The 19,295-nt window shown below is 40.8% G+C and overlaps 1 protein-coding gene across 2 annotated transcripts in view; it reads left to right on the top strand.

Moving 5' to 3' along the window:
• Positions 1-915: 915 nt before the first annotated feature.
• ATP6V1H (ATPase H+ transporting V1 subunit H) overlaps positions 916-19,295 on the top strand; it is a 120,593-nt gene continuing 102,213 nt past the window's right edge. For both annotated transcript variants that reach the window (XM_015145373.3, XM_015145372.3), the window contains exons 1-4: positions 916-1,126; positions 2,414-2,561; positions 11,643-11,745; positions 15,219-15,308. In XM_015145373.3, coding sequence (XP_015000859.1) covers positions 2,449-2,561; positions 11,643-11,745; positions 15,219-15,308 — 306 coding nt within the window. In that variant the 5' untranslated portion in view covers positions 916-1,126; positions 2,414-2,448. The remainder of the gene's footprint in view (positions 1,127-2,413; positions 2,562-11,642; positions 11,746-15,218; positions 15,309-19,295) is intronic.

Below are 19,295 nucleotides of genomic sequence, written 5' to 3'. Positions count from 1 at the left end.
CAAGCGATTCTGCTACCTCAGCCTCTCAAGTAGCTGAGATTACAGGCATGCGCCACCACACCCGGCTAATTTTTTGTATTTTTAGTAGATATGGGGTTTTACCATGTTGGTCAGCTGGTCTCGCTTCAGCCTCCCACAGTGCTGGGATCACAGGCATGAGCCACCGCACCCAGCCCCTTTCAATGTTTTTTAAGGAAAACATGCTATCATATACACCTCACCTCCAGGGCAGTACATTCTTACCTTAAAGCAAAGGTAGTTTGGTGAGGCCTGGACTAGGGGAAAATTTGGGCTCCAGATGGGACTGCTGGATAAAATACCGCAAGTCCTGTAAATGTGAATTTTAGATATATAACGAATAACTTTTTAGTATAAAAGTAAATACTGCAATGGAATTTATTATTTGCTAATGTGCAACCCTAGGTTAAGTGAGCTTTTCTGACCCACTTCTCAGCCCCAGTTTTCTATTTTAAAATCAGAAAAAGAACGCCTGCTTCATGGAGCTGTTAAATCCAAATGGAAATTAATTTGAAAGCGCGAAATCAAACTTTTCAAAAGAATGACGGTTAAAATAAGAGAGTTTTGGCCTCTGCTAGCTGCTTCCGGACGGAAGTCCTCGGCCTCCGCTAGGCAAGGCGCTGGGTCTGGGGTCGGCGGGTCTTAGCGTGCCCGCCACGCTCGCCGCCTCCCACCTGCCCTGGCTGGCTGGGTCCCGAGCCTTGCGTCGCTCCCGGACCCAAGTCACGGACTCCTGCGCTCCAGTTGCCCGCACCTAAAAAGCCCCGCCGCAGCGCCCGCCCCTCCTCCGGCTGCTTTGGACTCTCCCAGCTTCCGCCTTCCGCCTTCCGCAGCAGTCACGTGCCTCCGATCACGTGAGCGGCGCCTCTGTCATTCTACTGCGGCCGCGCCGGCTTCCTTCTACCTGTGCGGTCCTCAACGTCTCCTTGGTGCGGGAACCGCTTCACTTTCGCTCCCGGAGTCTCCCGCCGCTGCTCAGACCTTCGGACCTGACAGGAGACGCCGACTTGGCTCTGACTCGGCGCCTCAGCCCGGCTGTGGCTCCGGCGCCTCTGACTACCCTTCGTGCCAGCTTTGGGTGCATTGTGGGGTCCCGAGAATTCGCGAGGTAAGGCCTCCCTCGGTTGTTTGGTCTCAGGCTCCAGACCAGGTCAGGCGACTCTTGCAGTTTCTCCAGCTTGCCTGGTGCGTGCTGGTTTCTCGCCGCTTGGTCCTCTCCTTCGGCCCCCGGTTGCCAGATTGCTTTTCTTCCAGGCCTCAACCAGGTTTATTAAACGAAATTCTGGAGCCTTTCTTGCAGAGGGAAGAAACGTGAGCGGCGGACCGGAGAGTGGAGGGGGAGGGGTAAAAATTATACCTTCTCCAGCACTGGGCCACGGCCCTGGCTAGCTGGGGGTGCAAGTAGTTCAGGGACTTAGGTAATTGTCCAGAGACACCTTGAGCTACCCCAGGATGGGCTGCTGGGTTTGAGCCTCCTTGGCTGCAGAGTTCCAGCCTGACCCGGTTGAAGCCTGTTTTTTCCTGGGCCCTGTGGTTCCGCACTGCCCAGGATTGTTTATGCAGCAAATCTTCAGATACAGAGATTAAGTTCCAAATTGATTAAGATCATTGGGAACCTGGAATAGAATTTTGGATTTTAACTTCTTTGTGGCCATGGCCATGAATTTATATTTTGCAAGTGGCAACCTATATTTTGCGTTGTGTTAAAATCAGTCGTTTGTATCTGGAAGTTTAGGAGTGAGAATTACATTACTGTAGGTTCTTGCGTCCGGCCAGACCTCCATTGTTGGCTTACCTAAATTGTAATAGGTATTTGTTCTAAAAATTTCTCTCTGAATTTTGATTTTGTAAATACTATGAATTTTATTTGAAAAGGAAAACATTGTCTTCTAAGAAGTTACGTTCTTTGTGTATTTTAATTTGAGTAATTTTTGAAAGAATTCAGAATTTTTAATGTGCCACTTCAAAATGATGCTTAGTAAATGTTTATAAGGTAGCTAGCCTTATCTGTACTATTCATATTTTTATTGTTTCTCTATGAGAAAAGTTAACCACAATTGTATAAATTTACAGCTTTTCCCATATTTATACCTATTCTATTTAATCATGATTTCTGATTTCAGTATATTAAGTGATTACTTTAAATATCTTACTGCAATGTTAGTGCCAATAATGAAAAAATTTTTTCTAGAAAAGCAAAAGCCTAAAGAACTCTTTTATGGAGCAGTGGACAAAATTTGAAATATAATGATACTTTCAGACTTAGGACATTTAATATTTTGAGTTGAATGCCTGGGGAGATTAAAGTGATCATGATATTCATAGTCACAATAATAATAGTTGTAAGAAAAAGAAACACCTAGTATTCTGATTTTACCTTGCATCTAAATTGAAGATTTGTTGAAAGACATTCAAGATTACGAAGTTTAGATGACCAAAATGGATATCAGAGGTGCTGTGGATGCTGCTGTCCCAACCAACATTATTGCTGCCAAGGCTGCAGAAGTTCGTGCAAACAAAGTGAACTGGCAATCCTATCTTCAGTAAGTACCAATTTACTGTGAATCATGGACAGTCATATGCTTTTGTATCAGACTTTTTCATGGTCATGCTTCTATGAGAGAAATGCTGGGAAAATACTGATAAATATGGAAGAAACACTTCCTCCTCAGAATAATTAGCTGTCTTGGGGAGTTAAGTGTAGTGGGGTGGAAACAGCCTGGCGCCCTTGTGGGGAAGCAGAGCTGCTCATAGTGCTTTTGACCTTCCCTGGCTGCCTGGGGAAGTACTTTTAGAATGAGTGGGAAACATAGGAGGAATGTCCTTGGGCTATGGGGGGAGGAAGGGGATAAGGGGCAAAACCTGTTAGACTGGTCTTACATGCCCTGGCAATCAGCATGGGGGCAGGTGGCCTTTTTAGAGTGATGCATACAACTAGTAAGAAGCATACATATTTGAGTTGAGAGGCCTAAGTTTGAGTTTTGGTTCTTGATATTAGTTTGGTGATCTTAAGCAAATCACTTCTCTGAGGCTCAATAAAGTAAAATGTGAAATGGGGAGACATACCCCACAGGCTTGTTGCTGAAATAATGTATTTAAAGTATTAGCACAGTAGAATACAAGCATTAGTATGTTGAATACAATAAGTTTTAGTTCCCCCTTCTTTCTTTCGTGTGTTAATATTTAATGTGCTGGTGTTTCAGTAGTTTGTATTTATCTGTAAAGTGAGCATTCATGTATTCTTGACCATATTTTTTTTTTTTTTTTTTTTTTTTTTGAGACGGAGTCTCGCTTTGTCGCCCAGGCTGGAGTGCAGTGGCTGGATCTCAGCTCACTGCAAGCTCCGCCTCCCGGGTTCACGCCATTCTCCTGCCTCAGCCTCCTGAGTAGCTGGGACTACAGGCGCCCGCCACCTCGCCCAGCTAATTTTTTGTATTTTTTAGTAGAGACGGGGTTTCACCGTGTTAGCCAGGATGGTCTCGATCTCCTGACCTCGTGATCCGCCCGTCTCGGCCTCCCAAAGTGCTGGGATTACAGGCTTGAGCCACCGCGCCCAGCCATTCTTGACCATATTTTATTGACTTCATATTTATTTTGGTATATTTATAATTGAGTTACCAAGGAATTCAGTTCAGATTTGCATATGCATTTTGAAAAACAGATTGAGGAATCTGTAGTTTTATATTAGTGTTAATTTTATATTAGTATTAATAGTTTGTATTGTTGTTGTTGTTGTTGTTTTTTTTTTTTTTTTTTTGAGACAGAGTCTGGCTCTGTCCCCCGGCTGGAGTGCAGCGGCGCAATCTCGGCTCACTGCAAGCTCCGCCTCCCAGGTTCCTGCCATTCTCCTGCCTCAGCCTCCCAAGTAGCTGGGACTACAGGCACCCGCCACCGCGCCCGGCTAATTTTTTGTATTTTTTGTAGAGACGGGGTTTCACCGTGGTCTCGATCTCCTGACCTTGTGATCCGCCCGCCTTGGCCTCCCAAAGTGCTGGGTAGTTTGTATTGTTGTAGGAGGGATGTATAATGTACAAAAATGATCCTTTAATTTCTGTTAATTTAATCACTTATCAAACATTTATTGATTACCTACCAAGTTTGAGACATTTTTCCAGGCTTTGAGGCTACAAAAGTTCTATATAGAGTACTATCCCTAGAGGAACTAAAGCTCTAGTAGGGAAGTCAGATATATTAATGGATCATTTTAATTCAGTATTTTTTTGTTGTTTTTGAGATGGAGTCTCGCTCTGTTGCCTAGGCTGGAGTGCAGTGGGGTGGTCTTGGCTCACTGCATCCTCTGCCTCCCGGATTCAAGTGATTCTCCTTCCTCAGTCTCCTGAGTAGCTGGGATTACAGGCACCAGACACCTCGCCTGCCTAATTTTTTTGTATTTTTAGTAGAGACGGGGTTTCACCATGTTGGTCAGGCTGGTCTCAAACTCCTGACCTCGTGATCTGCCCCACCTTCGTCTCCCAAAGTGCTGGGATTACAGGTGTGAGCCACCGCGCCCGGCCCTAATTCAGTGTTAACTGCGGTAATAGAAAGATGCACAGGGACTGGCAAGTGCACATAAAAAAGACAACTAATTCTACCCCCTGGAAATTTTCCTGAAGGGGCTGGTCCCTGAACTGAGTGTTTGAGGATGACGGGTGTTTAGCCATGTGGCAAGTAGGAGCAGCCTTGGGAATAGAACAGATACTGTGAGCAAAGGCAGGGAAGCAAAAACAGCACACTGGGTGGGAGTCATACATGTTTTGGAGGCAAGCAATGCAGAGAGCTGAGGCTAGAGAGGCAGCCAGCGGCCGATCATGAAGGTGCTGTGTGTGGGTGTGTGGTTGGAAGGAGTTTGGACTTGATCCTGTCAGTCATTGCTTTTCAAGCTGATTTTTAAGCTGTGAAACCCATGATTGATGTGAAGTCAGCATGTAAAAGAGATGAAAATGATAGAATGCAGGTAGGAGTGTGTGTCCCAGAGCCCTCTTTTTGAGATAATTCACCATTTTCCAAGGAGCTGTAGGTGTTGGAAACCAATGAATCTTGTAGCTGGGAGTTAGAAGACCATATCTGCCTCTTGATTGAATTGTTCTACCAGCAGCATAAAGGGTGAGTTGAGTTTGTAGGTGATAAGCCTAGAGTAATTAAGGTATTGGAATAGACAGAACTGGATAGATTTGAGAGTCTTAGTGATTGATTTGATGTGTGGGGGTGAAAGAGAAGTCTCGGATGGCTTCTAGATTCCTACTTTAAGGAACTGGGTTATTGTGGGGCCGCTGACTGAAGGACAGGAGCGGGGAGACTTACTGATGTTTTCTCTGTTCATCACCGTCTGTGTAATTGTTTAAATTCCCTGTGAAATTAGGATTCTGAGCTCTGTTTCTTAATTTATTTAGTCCAGAGTGCATTTAGACTAGAGGACAGGGAGTTTTATGTTTATAAAGTCTGGATCTGCTTATAGCCTACATAGAATAATATTGTTGATCATAAAGCACTGGTGGACTGGCCAGAGCTCCCCCAACATTGGTGTTTGGAATGTTTTTAGTTACATGGAGTTTTAAAAATTGGTTTATTTCTGTTCTTCATTACCCATGGTCTATGACTTATGTTGTATTTTCCATTTTTCCTATGTATCTGTCTTTTGTTCTGTTGTCCATCTCACAAATTTCTTTTGTAAAACCCCTCCACTCTGTAGGTCTGTGGGCAAGTGTTCGCCAAATGTTAACTGTGGGCCTGTTGAGCCTGTTGATGTGTGAGCACTAGTGGGTGTGAAATGTGTCTCTCGTAAAAGAGCTTACAGATTGTTGGGGGCTGGAACCAACACAGGGAGAATCAGTGAATCTTCTATCACAGTCTATACTGAAATAATAAGACCTGTGGAAGCATCCCCCAGTGTCGAGAGCCCAGTATACTTTTGCCCTTCGCAAATTAACATATTATTATGAAAATACAATATTTGAAACATGCATTTATATTTGATTAAACTTTTTCTTAATAAATAGATGGTACATAAATGAATGTGTATGGCTGTGTTCTAGTCAAACTGGAATCTGGTAAAACTATACCTTGAGGATACAAGAATTATAAAATACCATCCTTGCTCATGAGTTTAAATCTCATGAGGAAACAGACTTTTACCACATTAAATAACAAATTGTGCTAAATGTTAAGATAGAGAAATATATAAAGTATATATATTTACAACAAAAGGAAATACACAGCAAAAAGTGGGAGCTAATAAATGCTGGGAGTATTCGGGGAGTTTTCTCAGACACTCAGGCATAAAGACACTCACAGGAGGCCAGGCACAGTGGCTGACACCTGTAATCCCAGCCCTTTGGGGGGCCAAGGTGGGTGGATCATCTGAGGTCAGGAGTTTGAGACCAGCCTGGCCAACATAGTGAAACCTCGTCTCTACTAAAAATACAAAAAAATTAGCCAGGTGTGGTGGCAGGTGCCTGTAATCCCAGCTGCTTGGGAGGCTGAGGCAGGAGAATCGCTTGAACCCAGGAGGCGGAGGTTGCAGTGAGCCAAGGTCACACCACTGCACTCCAGTCTGGGCAACAGAGCAAGACTCTGACTCAAAAAAAAAAAAAAAAAAAAAAGACAGTAACAGGAGTTGTCCAGGCCGAAAAACAGCTGGAGTTATCCAGGAAGGGAGGTCCAGGCAGGGAGCTGAGGCCTGGGAAGACATGCAGTGCTTAGGAGTTTCAGGTGGTTCAGTGTGGCTCTCTCCAGGCTTCTTTATTTACCAGCTTTGGAGGCCAGAAACCTTGGGGCCATCCTTGTTTCTTCCCTTTTGCTCACAGTCCATGTTCAACCCATCAACACATTCTTCCAGCTCTGTGTCCAAAAGATTCCTCGAATCTGAGTGTACCCCTTTGTCTGCAGCTCCTGCCTTGTGCCTGTTGTGTTCCCCTCGCATGTGCTCTGTTGTTATTGCCTGTTGCCTGCTCTCTCTCTCTGCTATCCTTGCTGCCTCAGTAGGAGCAATTCTTCACAGAACTGCAAGAGTGATTTCAAAAAAATACAGGTCTGATCATGCCGCCTCACTCACAGCTCTCTAGCTCCCGCCTTCTTGATCTTTCTCACATAGCAAACTTCAGCTCCTTGGACCTGTGTGTCTGTCTCTCCAGAAGTTCCACCCTTAGATTCTTTGGTCTCTTCACTCACTTCATTCGTGTGACTGCATAGGCGATCTCACAAACCCTCTACCTGGACTGGTTTTTTTTTTTTTTCATAGCATTTACAGCCTCAGCATTATAATGTGTGTGTGTGTTTTCAAGATTATTTGTTTTTGTATTTGTGTATTTTCTGTTTTCCTCACTGGAGTGCAGGCTCAAAAGAGGGGTCTCTAATTTATTGCTGTGTCAACTGTTCTTAAAGGTGCCTAGCACGTAGCAGGCTGCCAGTTAATATTAGTTGACTAAATTATGAATGGAGTATTGTGCTTATCAGGAATTGGTGGAGATGAGTATTTGGAAAAGGATGTAACATGCTTGGTCACTAACATCCTATTTAACATTTTCATAGAAATACAGTGACATAGGTTTTTCTATCCTATTCTCTCTTTTTTTGAAACGGAGTTTCACTCTTGTCACCCAGGCTGGAGTATAATGACGCATTCTCGGCTAACTGCAACCTCCGCCTCTCGGGTTCAAGTGATTCTCCTGCCTCAGCCTCCCGAGTAGCTGGGATTACAGGCACCTGCCACCACACCCGGCTAATTTTTGTATTTTTAGTAGAGACAGAGTTTCACTATGTTGGCCAGGCTGGTCTCGAACTCCTGACCTCAGGTGATCCATCCAGCTCGGTCTCCCAAAGTGCTGGGATTACAGGCGTGAGCCACCATGCTGGCTTCTATCCTATTCTCTTTTAAAGATAAGTAGATAACTGTTCAGATAGGTTAAGTAACACGTGCATGATTATATAGGTTTTAATTAGTCAATTGATTTTAAATATTTTTACTGAATGCCTCTGCCTAAGTGCTAGGTAGAACTCACAGTCCAAAGGGAATAATATGACCCCATATATACTTGAGAAGGCCCCCTGGTAGTAGGTAAGAAGATGGTTTTGAAGAAGGTTGGATTGGAAGTAGGGAAATCCACTGGTGGAAGGTTGTCCTAGTGCTGAGCTACTTCAGAGGCAGGGAAGTAGAGAGGAGAGTAGTTTTAAGGGGAAGATTATTAGATCTGGTGCCTGATTAGCTGTGGGTCATTATAGAAGACACCAGAGCCCCGAACCTGCTGGATTATGGAAATGTCAAAGGAAGACCCAGAGAGAAAATAACTTAAACAAGGAAAGAAAAAGGTTAGCGAGTGGCTTGACAAATAAGAAACAGTTATTTAAATAGAAAAGAAAGCTGCAAAATTATAAGGTTACCAAGTGTAGCCTTCATGGTATACCTTCTTCATGGTAGAAAAACCACCACCTTTTGACATGATTTTCTTCACAGAGGTTGTGACATCTCTTTACATATCAGCATAGCAAAATTTAGGGGTAAAATTGCTTTCATCTAGGGAGTTCAGGGTTATGGGTATGCTTAACATTTCATTTATTTTGGGGCCAGATCTAGACTGGATGACCTTGTTATCTTAGTCTACCCCAGGATGCAGAGTGCTTTTTTTCCTGACTGGTATGTGAAGTGCTTAGCCAGAATGGAAAGTGGGCAAAATGTCTGTTTTTGCTTCCAACTTCTAGCCTTTGGGATTAACAATCTCAGTTCTGTGCCTGTAGGGTCTGGAGTGCCTCTGCCATCTGTGAGAGGAGATGAGTGGGGACTGGGGGAGATCGTGCCAGAGTTCAGTGCAGGAGGTGGAGTGAGAAATGAAGAGAGCGTTTCATAGTAGCTGAGGCGCAGGGGGCAGTGAAGATGAGTGACTTCAGTGGGATGCGAAGAATCTGGAAGCTAAGGAAGAGAGTGTCAAGACATAGTCATAGTATCACCTGCCTCAGAGAGATCTAGAAAGACAAAATTCTCCTTTGGGTTGGTAATTAAGAAATTGTTGAAAAAAATAAATGCTTGAGAATAGTTTAAAAATGTTAAAATGTAAGCATGTGTGAAAGCAAAGTTACAGTGCTTAAAACTGTGAAATTGATATAAGAGGACAGAACAGTGAAGTATAAAGTCCGGAAGCAAATTTGAACTATACAAAACAATTTGGCATATAGCAGTGGTGTGTACAAAACCCAGAAGGGACACTGATAGATTTTTGAATGCGTAATAATCAAGGTCTTCTTTGGAAGAGGGTGGGATTAAGGGTAGAAGTAGCAGGACATATGCAAGTTCAGGTCCCTTCTCTTGGGGAGGGAACAGTTCTGAGTGCCTCACCTTACCAGGCTCTCCTGTGGGCTCAGGGAAAGCTATCCTGGGTTCTTTGCTTGAATCCTGCTGAGTTTTTTTTGCTTCAGTGTCCTGTGCCCTCCATGCTTTCCCTGGCCTCTCCTGGGGGCTCTTCTTTCATAAGTCACTTGTACGTGAATCTTCATCTCAGGGCTCAGCTCTGGGAGCCTGACCCAGGACAGCTCTGGAAGTGGGCCATCCTTCTATAACTATGCTTTTTTTTTTGAGACAGGGTCTCACTGTGTCACCCAAACTGGAGTGCAGTGATGTAATTTCAGCTCACTGCAACTTCTGCCTTCTGGGCTCAAGTGATCCTCCTGCCTCAGCCTCCCAAGTAGCTGGTACTACAGGAGTGTGCCACCACACCCAACTTATTTTGTTACTTTATTTTTTGTAGAGATGAGGATCTCACTGTTTTGCCCAGGCTTGTCTTAAACTCCTGTGTTCAAGGGATCCCCCCATCTCGGCCTCTCAAAGTGCTGGGATTACAGGCGTGAGCCACTGCACCCAGCCTAACTGTGCATAGCGGGAACCTGCTTTACATTCAGTGTTTCTCTGAATGGGTTTCATAGAGTACCAGTCCCTCAAAATATTTGGGCTAAGGAGAGGAGGGACAATTTTTTAAACTACTGAGTTAAAAACTATATTGGGGTCGGGTGCAGTGGCTCACACCTGCAATCCCAGCACTTTGGGAGGCTGAGGCGGGTGGATCACGAGATCAGGAGTTCGAGAGCAGCCTGGCCAATATGGTGAAACCCCGTTTCTGCTAAAAATACAAAAATTAGCTGGGCTTGGTGGCATGAGCCTGTAGTCCCAGCCACTCGGGAGGCTGAGGCAGGAGAATGGTTTGAACCCAGGAGGTGGAGGTTGCAGTGAGCTGAGATCGCGCCACTGCGCTCCAGCCTGACAACAGAGTGAGACTCCATCTCAAAAACAAACAAACAAACAAAAAACCAAAAAAACTGTATTGGTGTTGTTTCAACAGGAAAATACGTTACAAAATTTTTTAATTTTACATTTGCTCTTACCCATGTTCTAATATATAGCAAGTGCTTTTTCTTATATTTTTTCATTTAATCTGCATAACCACCTAGTGGACTAGGGCAGGTAGTTTCATAGTTGCTGTTTTACTGGTGTGAATAGTGGTCAGATGAATAGTGACTTGCTAAGCTTTCGCGCCTGGAACTGGAGCTCTTCCCCATATTGACTCAAATGCTGTGCTTTTCCTACCACACTGGTGGCTTAAAGGAGTTGACTTGAATGAATGTTGCAGTGCCCAGAGTCTTACGGGGGGCTAGCAAGGCTGTTCTGCTGACACAGCTTTTAGACAAGGAAGGGTTTGTATTTAGAGATTAGGATGGGGGTTTGCCTATGGTAGTTTGAGTCCCTGAGGAGTGGAGAAGTTGGGAAGGTTGAGCTGTGTTTCTTCTACCTCCAGAGATAGTCTTACCATTTTCAAATTCAGCATCATCACCACTGGGGAAGATGACAGCAGGATATCATCTTCACTGGGGATGACAGGGAAGATGACAGGAAGATGATGCTGAATTTGAAAATGGTAAGACTATCTCTGGAGGTAGAAGACAGTGGAGATGATTGGGAGGGAGGGTAGATGGGACTCTTGATTGAATCTCTCACAGGAAGGAGTTTGGAAATCAAAAGCAAGATTTCAGTGATTGAGTGCTGGGGAGGAACCTTGAAGGGTGAAGAGCCAGTGATGAAGTGACCCCTGGAAGAGATGGAGGAAAATAGGAGAGTGTGGGGTCAGGATGGAGAGTTATTTTCCAGAGAGGAGGAAAATCAGTTTTTTTTTTTTTTTCCGTCTGGAGGGAAAGAATATACTAGAGAAAAATGGCCATAGAAATGCATATAAAGTGGCTTTGAACTTGATAAATTAGATAGCCATGTGAGTTGTTTGGCTTGAGAGGGGGAATAACGGTGAGACACTGGGTAATGCTGAGAGGTGACATTTTACTGAGTGCCTACTATTTGCCACATGCTACTGACCACCTTATGTGAATATAATTTTATCCTCAATACAGCCCCTTAGAGGCAATGTGATTGTTGTTCGCATTTTGTGGATAAATTATCTCAGGTTCCAGAGAGTTCACACTGTCTTATTTGTGGTGAAACTAAGCATTGAATCCAAGTCTGTCTGATGCCAGGGCCATTGCGTCAGCCCTTGTGGTTTGCTGCCAAGGAGAGAAGAGAAAGACTGAAAGTTCCTCTATCACTTGCTTACATATTGATCTCTTACTGAACGAAATATCTTATTCTTACTTTCTAGGGGACAGATGATTTCTGCTGAAGATTGTGAGTTTATTCAGAGGTTTGAAATGAAACGAAGCCCTGAAGAGAAGCAAGAGATGCTTCAAACTGAAGGCAGCCAGGTGATCAATAAACATTATATAATGAATACTTCCCCGTGTCATCCAAAAGTTTAGAAAAATCTTAGTGATTATAAGTGACTTCCAGTTTTTTTGTTAATTTGGAAAAAAACGTTATATTGAGTATGTTTACCTTCATCCTTTTCTGTATTTCTGAATATTTTATTAGCATATACACGTAGAAGGCAGATTTCTGGAAAGGAAATTACTGTTTCAGAGTATATTAAGTTTTAAAAGTTGCTTAACTTTTTTTAGGGAATTTTTTCCACTTGGTATTCTTACTAGTAATGTTTGAAATACCTAATATAATTGAAAATCTTTGAATTTGCTAAGTTAAAAGGGATATCACTTTGATGACATGGGATTACGTTATTTTCCCATTGATTTATTAAGTATTTTATGTCCTTTGAAAATGTTTTTGGGTGGGCATTCTTTTTATTTTAATCTATAAGGTTTAGTTACTTTTTGATAAACAGTCTTTTTACATCAAAATCTATTACTGTGCCACATTTATAGCAAACATAGTTCCTTTTTTACTATGTATCTTTGAAGTGTTGTGGAGTTTTTTTTTTTATACAGTAGTTTAAAATGTTTAGTTACATATGTTGATGTTTTACCTTCTTTCATGGTAAGTTTATTGTAGAAAAATAAAATACTATTAAGCAAAAGAAAAAAGTTATTCTACCTGATATTGCTCTGTTCAAGGTGGCTTGTTAACATTTAGTGTATACCTCTCTAAATATTTTTCTGTGTGTAAAATAACTTACACACTTATTTCTATAAATGTGAACTTTTTACAAAAAGGGGTGATATGTACATATCTTTATTCTTTTCATTTGATTGTATATTCTTCCCTCTCCTACCATGCCTGTAAAGATATTTCTCTGGTATTTAAAATAATTAATTTATTATTATTTCCCATTTATGGGAAGTTCCATTGTGTAATTTTCCATTTAATGGATGAACCATAGTGATCTAAACTAATTCTATACTGTTGCATATTTTGGCTACTTCCTTTTTTTTTCTGTTTTGAGATGAATAGTTAGTAATCTCTTTTTAATTAATTTGAGAAGTGCAATTATCTGGCTGGGTGCAGTGGCTCACACCTGTAATCCCAGCACTTTGGGAGACTGAAGCGGGCAGATCACTTGAGGTCAGGAGTTCGAAAACAGCCTGGCCAACATGGTAAAACTTCGTCTCTACTAAAAATATATATTTAAAAAAAGGTGTAATTATTGATTAAACTCTTTGAGCATGTGAGAGTTTTGACATAATGAAAATGCCCTCTTGATAGATTGTACCAGTTTGCAGATCCTGCCAGCAGTATGTGAGAGGGCCCATGCCCCTGCTCCAGCACCCACTCTGGGTCTAGCCATTCATCTTTTGGTCATTTCGATAGGTAAAAGGTAGTAGCTTAACGTAATAGTGTTACACATTTTCAGATGGTTTTTGGCACCTTTTGTATCCATATCAATTGCTTCTATACTGTCATGCACTGACCACATAATGATGTTTTGGATGTTTTGGTAAGTGTCGAACTGTGTATGCAACAGTGGTCTTGTAAGATTATACTACCATGTTTTTACTGCACGTTTTCTATGTTTAACTATGTTTAGACACAAGAATACTTACCATTATGTTACAGTTGTCTGTAGTATTCAGGATAGTTACATACCGTACAGGTGTGGAGCCATGGGTTCTACCATATAGCCTAGGTGTGTGGTAGACACTACCATCTGGGTTTGTGTAAGTACACTCTAGGATGTTCACACAACAAGGAAATAGCCTAATGATGAATTTCTCAGAACTTTCCCCGTTGTTAAGCGACACATGGCTGTATGTTTTTTATTTACTTTTCTATGGAAGTGTTTATGAATCTTACTGATTTGTCAGATTCCTTTGTGTTTTAAGTGTACCAGCTTTGTGCATGCCATATTTCCTCAGCTTGTTTGTTGAATTTTTAACTTGGTTTATGGGGCTCTTTGCCATATTGAAGTTTACATTGTACGATGAGATCTAGTTCTTCCTTTCCTTTGTGATGTCTGCTGTTGGTGTCATCCTTTGAAAAAGCTTCCCCACCCCGACTGCATGTGTAATGGAACATGCAGCTCATTCACTGTTTGTTCAGCACATGCACACTGAGTCCCTGCCATGTGCCTGGTGAGACTGGGGATGTATGTTCATAAGACAAGACTTTTCCCTTAAGAAGTTAGGAGTTAAAACAGCCCTTTCTTTTTTTTTTTTTTTTTTTCTCATTTTTTTTTAAACTTGTTTCTTAGTAAGTGTACAAAAACAGTTATTTCTTAATAGCAGTGTCTGGTGTGATGGGCCTTTTATGCGGCAGTTGCCAGGAAGCTTTTTATCCTAACAAAATGGCAGTATATCTGAAGAGTTCTGACAGTAATACCTTGGGCCACTTACATCTTTTTGTTTTATTTTTGCTTAAAGAGGTTAAAGTGTTTCCACTTTAATGTTTTGATTAAAAAACCCAATTATTTGTTACTGTTAACTTTTTATATTCAGTGTGGTGAGTGGGCTGTCTATCCATGGAGCACATGTTTCATAGATAGGCGTAAGTTGTAGGATGAGTATGATTTTGATAAGGTCTCTATTTTTTTATAGCATGATTTTTATCACATACTGTTTGTTACATTGGGGATTTATTGAATGAATGAATGAATGAATGAATGAATACCAAGTGAAATACACTTCAATTTATACATCCTTAGGGTAGGGAAGTTTTTCAATGTATGACTCCAAACCTATTACTGAATGATGTTGAGTACTTAAAACTATGTTTTTTGGGGAGTGATTTAAGGAATTTTATAGAATGTTTTGATTTGTACCCTATTTGATTTATATGCTGAATTTAGAGCCTGGCCCCATAATAAGGTCCAATTCTGCTGCCTATCAGGGAGGCCTCACTGGCTAAAGGAGTCCATATACAAATTGGTCTGATTCTTACAACAATCCTGGGGAAGTTGGTAGGTAATACATTGTTGGCTCCAGTTTTTATTGAATTAAGGAGAGGTTGTCATGTAGTTGATATGCTGTAGAATGGAGACTAGTCAGGGCCTTCTGATTCCAATCTCCCGTACTCTTGTTGCTCTTGTGTTCTGTTCCCTTTAAGTACAACAAATAAAATACTCAAAACCAGTTGTAATTTTTGATTGCCTATATAACTTTATGCTGTCATTGGTAATCAAGAGTTATTAGTGGCTCAGTGTATCTATTTAAATATAGTAAACATTCTGAAACTTATCACTAGAAATATTAACAAGCTGATGCAAGTCTAGTAAGGTCTTCCCATACTTCATCACAATATTTGTAAGAGGTATATGTTTTCTGTAAGTAAAATTTGTTAGTTAATAGTATTTGTATTCTAATTTATGAAAGAGAAACAATGTTTTACTGAAGTTCCATTGAAATGTTGTATTTGCAAATAAAAACAATAACCTTAATTTCATTTTTTTTAGTGTGCTAAAACATTTATAAATCTGATGACTCATATCTGCAAAGAACAGACGGTTCAGTATATACTAACTATGGTGGATGATATGCTGCAGGTAGGTATATTCTTTACTTAACACATTGGTGACTTCATTTTTTTGCATACCTCACAGTAGCAGCATTTTTGGTGAGATTTCACTTAGAACATTGGTTTTCTTCTAGAGTATAATAATATATTTTTCTTATTTATGTGGGTTGTAATTTGCTAATAGAGCTAAAGACAGAGATACCCACACACAGGCTATTTTTATTTTTCAGAATACCAAGTAATCAGTATATATGTTTTTCCCGGATACCTCAGAGTTTTTTGTTGAATGCCAACAAAGCTTGCTATATCACCTGAGGCTTTCTGGACTCTCTGTGTACTTACGGATGATACAACTTCTTCTCATTCAATCAGTCAGCACATTTCAGTGCTCATATGTTCTAGGCCAGTGCTGGGCCCTGGAGGTTCGGTGCTTTTGTTCCTTTTGGGAACAGTTTTGCTTATCATTGAAAACGTTTCCAGTTGCATACAGTTTCTGTTTTCTGGTTGCTCATATCATCAGGTACTGTCCATATGTTCTTATCTATAAATTAACACCATAACATACTGGTAGCTCCCGTTACATTTCAGCGCGGCACCACAGGGTTCTTTGTCTCTCTTTTCCATATGTGTACCTCTTCTGTAACAGTGAGATTGTGAGTTCCTTAATCTCAGTGTGTTTACTTGTTTGTTCTACCCTAAAATACCAGAAAATAGTTTCAGAGTTGTGGACCCATACAACTCAATCATTGAGGAAAAGCAGTGTGGTGATTCTTCAAAGAGCTAAAAACAGAACTACCATTTGACCCAGCAATCCCATTGTTGGGTGGATACTCAAAGGAATAGAAATCGTCCTACTGTAAAGACATATGCCTGTGTTTGTTCGTTGCAGTGCCATTCACATTAGCAAAGACATGGAATCAATCTAAATGCCCATCAGTGGCAGATTGGATAAAGAAAACGTACATATACTCCATGGAATACTATACAGCCATAAAACAGAATGAGAGCACGTCCTTTGCAGGAACATGGATGGACTGGAGGTCTTTATCCTCCAGCTAAACTAGTAAACTAACACAGGAACTGAAAACCAAATACCGCATGTTCTTAATTATAAGTGGGAGCTAAACAATGAGAACACATGGACACAAAGAGGGGAACTGCAGACACTGGGGTCTACTCAAGGGTGGAGAGTGGGAGGAGGGAGAGGATCAGAAAAAAATAACTATTGGGTACTAGGCTTAGTACCTGGATTATGAAATAATCTGTACAACATACCCTCTTGACATGAGTTTACCGATACAACACGCCAGCACATGTACCCCTGAACCTAAAATAAGAGTTGAAAAAAACACGTACACACGAAAAACAAGCCTTTTACCTAGTGTTCAGTATTTGCAGTTTTTTATTTTAAACTCAGGGTATATAGTCAGAATACCATGTTCAAGTTTCAGAGTGAGTATTTTTCATGAAATACTGTAAGTCATTTCTGTTGTATTCTATTTTAGTTTTTTCCTCATCCTTGTGCATTTCATTATTATTATTTTTATTACTTTTATTTTTTTGAGACAGGATCTTGCTCTGTTACCCAGGCTGGAGTGTAGTGGTGTGATCTCGGCTTGCTGCAACCTCTGCCCCCCAGGTTCAAGTGATTCTCCTGTCTCAGCCTCCCGAGAAGCTGGGATTATAGGTGCCTGTCACCACGCCTAGATAATTTTTGTATTTTTAGTAGAGATGAGGTTTCACCATGTTGGCCAGGCTGGTCTCAGAACTCCTGACCTTAGGTAAATCTGCCCACCTCGGCCTCCCAAAGTGCTGGGATTACAGGTGTGAGCCACCATGCCCAACCTGTTTTTTATTTTTGAGTATGTAAAACATTAACGTGTTTCCAAAAGTCAAAACTATACAGAAAGATATACTTAGAGAAATGTCACTAATCCTAGCCCATTCCCACCTCCCTCTCGTAGGTCAGCAATATCATTGTTTTTTTTTTTTTTTTTTGAGACAGAATTCCGTCCTGTTGCCTAGGCTGGACTGCAGTGGCGCAACCCTGGCTCACCTCAACCTCTGCCTCCTGGGTTCAAGCAATTCTCCTGCCTCTGCCTCCCGAGTAGCTGGGATACAGGCATCCGGCACCATGCCTGGCTAATTTTTGTATTTTTTTTTTAGTAGAGACGGGGTTTCACCAAGTTGGCCAAGGTGGTCTTGAACTCCTTACCTTAAGTGATCTGCCTGCCTCAGCCTCCCAAAGTGCTGGGATTACAGGTGTGAGCCACTGTGCTCAGCCCAATATCATTGGTTTTTGATTTTTTTCTGTGAACATAGACAAGCAGACCCATGTATATTTTCTTATTTCCCCCCTTATTTCTATAAAACACTTATTAGATATAGTCTCTTATTTTTTGCTTGTTTAAAACTTAACAGAATATGCCAGAAATCATTACATGTCAGTTCATAGAGATCTCATCTCCCTGTTCTGTTTTTGACCACTACATGGTACCCCATTAGTAGATGTACCATAGTTTACTCAGCCTCTGATGTAATGATGGACATTGTGATTGGTTCCAAATTTTAGAATTAGAAATCATGAAGCAAAGAATAACCTTGTGCAAATATATTTTTGTGTTGGGTGTATATTTCATGGTAAATTCTTAGAAATGGGATTGCTGGGTAAGAGGGAACTCCATATATAGTTTTGTTAAGATATTGCTAGATGTTCCATTTTGCATTCTCATCAGCAGGGTGTGAGTGCCTGGTTCCCTGTAACCTTCTCAACAGAGGGCATTGTCAAGCTGTTACATTTTTGCCTGTCAGAATGATGTCCAAGGTTGAACATCTTCAGATGACCTTAAAGGTTGCTTTTACATTTTTTTTCCCTGAATTATTTGCTCATGTCTTTGCCCATTTTATTTTTAAGAGTTCTTTATATATGAGTCATATATCTCTGATACAAAGTGCAAATATTTTCTCCCAGTTTGTTATTTCCCTTTTTGTCTTAGCTTATAACATTTTTCACAGGGTGACACAATTTATTTTTATTTTTTATGTAGTCTAATTTATCAAATGTTTTTTAATCTAGATTTTGAGTAATAGAAAGCTTTTTTCCTTATACCCGAGTTTACAGTGGAATTCACCAAGGTTTTTTTCTAGTACATGTATAGTTTCATCTTTAGTTAGACATTTGGCCTGCTTAGAGTTGGTTCTTGTCTATAGAGGTGTGTGTCTAATTTTATGTTTTCCAAATGGCCATTCAGTTGACCATTTATTACATTTTCAGTTGTTGCCATAGTGGTTGGAGATGCTGCCTTTAACATTAAACCTCCCTGTATAACTAGGTTTATTTCTGTACTTTTTATACTTTGCTTCTGGAATGCCTGTGTATTCATGTTCCAGCACCACCCGGTTTAATGATAGAGGATCTTATAGCTAGTTCCCTTTGCAGTTTTTTTCCCCCCAGAATTTACCAGGTATTCTTGAATGTTGTTTTTTTTAATACGAAATGGAATGTCAGGTTATTTGATCTATGAAAAAGTTTGTTGGCATTTTTACTAAGTTGTGTTAAATCTTTAAGTTACTATTAAAAAAAAAAATCAAAACAAGGCCTGGCACTGGCTTGTGCTTGTAATCCTAGCACCTTGGGAGGCTGAGGTGGGAGGATCGCTTGAAGCCAGGAGTTTGAAACCAGCCTGGGCAACATAGTGAGACCCTGTCTCTATTTAAAAAACTAATAATAAATTTATAAGTTAACTTAGGGAGAAATGACATCATTATATTACTGAATTTTTCTGTCCAAGGACAAGGTATGCCTTTCCATTTGTTAGGTGTGTCTGTGTCTTCAGGAGTGTTGTAATTTTCACATAATGGTTTTGTAACATTTCTTGTTAAGTTTATACCTTAATATTTTATCTTAATTATTACTGTTAAAAACAGCATTTCTCTTCCATTTTATCTCTGAACTTTTGTTTGTTAATGTATATTAAAGTCGTTGATCTCCATATATTTTCTGTTTTGGTACCTT

Source organism: Macaca mulatta, chromosome 8 (genome assembly GCF_049350105.2).
Source record: "Macaca mulatta isolate MMU2019108-1 chromosome 8, T2T-MMU8v2.0, whole genome shotgun sequence".
NCBI classification, from domain to species: Eukaryota; Metazoa; Chordata; class Mammalia; order Primates; family Cercopithecidae; genus Macaca; species Macaca mulatta.
Note: the sequence above shows the minus strand (reverse complement) of the source record. Positions and strands in the feature narration are given on the sequence as shown.